Genomic DNA, 2,275 nt, shown 5'->3' with positions numbered 1-2,275 from the left:
GAGGCGCCGCCCGATAGCCAATCCGAATTGCGCAACCGAATCGAACAAAACGGTGAGGGGCTTGTTGTCAAAAAGAAAATTAGTCATAATATTAGTCTTAACATTAACTTTTTCTCATAGACTGTTGGCAAAAAAACACATTGTAAACATGTACGAGTTTCTCGTACACCGTGTATAGAAGAGGTCCAGTCTACGAGAAAACGTTGATGATAAGATTCCTGTTAATTTTCTTTCTGAGAACGAGCCCCAGCGCGATGAGAATTCGCGCAGTGTAAACCAAGCGACAACCTTTTATCCCTTCATATATCGTTCAAATATAAAGGGACAACGTCTGTTATTTAGCTTCTCTCTGGCGCTTTGGCGCGGTGTGGCCCGGAACCCCATCAGTAACTGACGGGACATGCGAGCTCTTTTGCTATTCACGGGGACCACTCGCAGCTGAAGTCGATACAGTCATGCTGCAATTTACTCGTTCTCGCAGTACTTGTGTAAACGCCAGACTGAAAGCGCCCGTGAAAGAGCACCCACCTAAACAGCAGACGTTTCTTATCAATACGTCGCTTATAAACAGCGAGCGTTATCGCAAGTGCATAGACGTCGCGATTTCCACCCCACCAGCAGCAGCAGCTATACACGGGCGACACCGCACACTGCATTCCCTTACGTCGCTGAATCGATTTGCGCGACTCAGAAATATCCACCGCATCGAAGACCGCATTGCGAGGCGAGAGCGCGCGTGCGTGCAGTCGTTACACCGCGACGTGGCGCCACCGTCGACTGCGATGAGATGACACGACGATATGCGCGCCACCTAGCGGTGCTCTCCAGCAGAGGTCGAGCGCTATCGTTCATTCGCTAGAGGGCACTGCCGCCAACGATCGCGAGTCGAATTGTGAAATAAGAGAAAATGTCGATATCGAATTCAATTTGTTTATTACAACGGCTTATGTATAATCGTGTGTACAAAATATTACAATCCCGTGTGACAGCGGTATATAGCGTGTGAGTGCGTGACAAAAAGAGAAATGTGAGAGGAGGCGGGTCAGAGAGAGAGAGAGGTAGCGATGCCCCCCCCCACCCACCCCATCTATCTACAACGTTGCTGACCAGTTAGAATATGGATTCTGTACCGCTGGCTGCGCTCGAAATTCGAAATGCACGATTCGATATTCGAATGAGCCTTAAGTAGTTTCGTAGTAGTCTTTGCCGCTTCTCACCATAGGTTACATACAGAAACCAGAGTTTACCTTTGTATATCATACACGTGCCATAAAAAGAGCCAGGTTTACCGCACATATTTATACGTTTCATAGAGAGAAACAGAGTAAACATCCGATCCATTTACATGTTACGAGCAGAGAACAGAGTTTAATAGGTTACATAAAGTCAAACAAAGTTCACCCCTACATACCTATAGGTTATATACAAAGAACAGAGTCCAATCCCCATGCAGCTATAGGTAATATACAAAGAATGGAAATTACCCACCATCCGTCTATAGATCACATACAGAGAACAGAATCTACCCACGTATATTTATCGATACGTCACATATACTCCCTTCTTCGGGTTAATATTGGGCCTTCCGAGGTAATCGAACGAGTTTGAACCGATGAACTCCTTCTCCCCGCGTTCCTTCGCCTTCTCCGCCTCGTTCCCCTTCTCCCTCTCTTGTTGTTGCTGCTGCTGCTGCTGCGGCTTCTCCCAGCCTCCCTTCTGTGGCTGCGCGTTGACGCTGTGTTTCGTATCGTACTGCACCTCAGAGACGAGAGCCCCGGGTCGGCCCATGACGCTCATCGTCTCCAGCTGCCCTCGCTTACCGTTCATCGCCGCTCGGATCTGCGTCGGCGTTAGCGTCAGCGTCTGCGTCGCCGCGGAGAACAGCGAGCGACGCTGCTGCTGCTGCCGCCAGTCGTCGACGGCCGCCTCGAGTTGGGAGTCGGAGAGCGCCACCTTGCGGTTTGACAGCTCGTTGTAGAGTTCCGTGTAGTCGGCGATCAGCTGTTTGTAGTAGGCATCGCCGCCAGCGGCACCGGTGCCGCGGGTACTGATGTCGCCGATGTAGTCGTCGTCAGTGGCGCCGCGGATGTTGCTGTAATAAGCGCGGTGAGCGGCGACGTATTTGCGTATGTCATTGGCGAGTGACGGTTGGCGGGGTGGTCGGTGGAGGTCGTACGCCGACGTGACGGCGACGCCGACGATGACGATGGCGGCGGTGACGAGCATGATGTCCTCAACCGGTCTGCTAACGCTGCACGCGCCCGGCGACGCCAGC

The 2,275-nt window shown here is 51.5% G+C and overlaps 1 protein-coding gene across 1 annotated transcript in view; it reads right to left on the bottom strand.

The window, feature by feature from the left end:
* Positions 1–916: 916 nt before the first annotated feature.
* The window catches only part of LOC106816422, a 5,794-nt gene continuing 4,435 nt past the window's right edge, over positions 917–2,275 (bottom strand). The window contains exon 2 of the mRNA XM_014821043.1: positions 917–2,275. Within this exon, the coding sequence (XP_014676529.1) occupies positions 1,537–2,226 (690 nt within the window). The 5' untranslated portion in view covers positions 2,227–2,275 and the 3' untranslated portion in view covers positions 917–1,536.

This window comes from Priapulus caudatus, unplaced genomic scaffold (genome assembly GCF_000485595.1).
Source record: "Priapulus caudatus unplaced genomic scaffold, Priapulus_caudatus-5.0.1 Scaffold1373, whole genome shotgun sequence".
Classification (NCBI taxonomy): Eukaryota; Metazoa; Priapulida; class Priapulimorpha; order Priapulimorphida; family Priapulidae; genus Priapulus; species Priapulus caudatus.
Note: the sequence above shows the minus strand (reverse complement) of the source record. Positions and strands in the feature narration are given on the sequence as shown.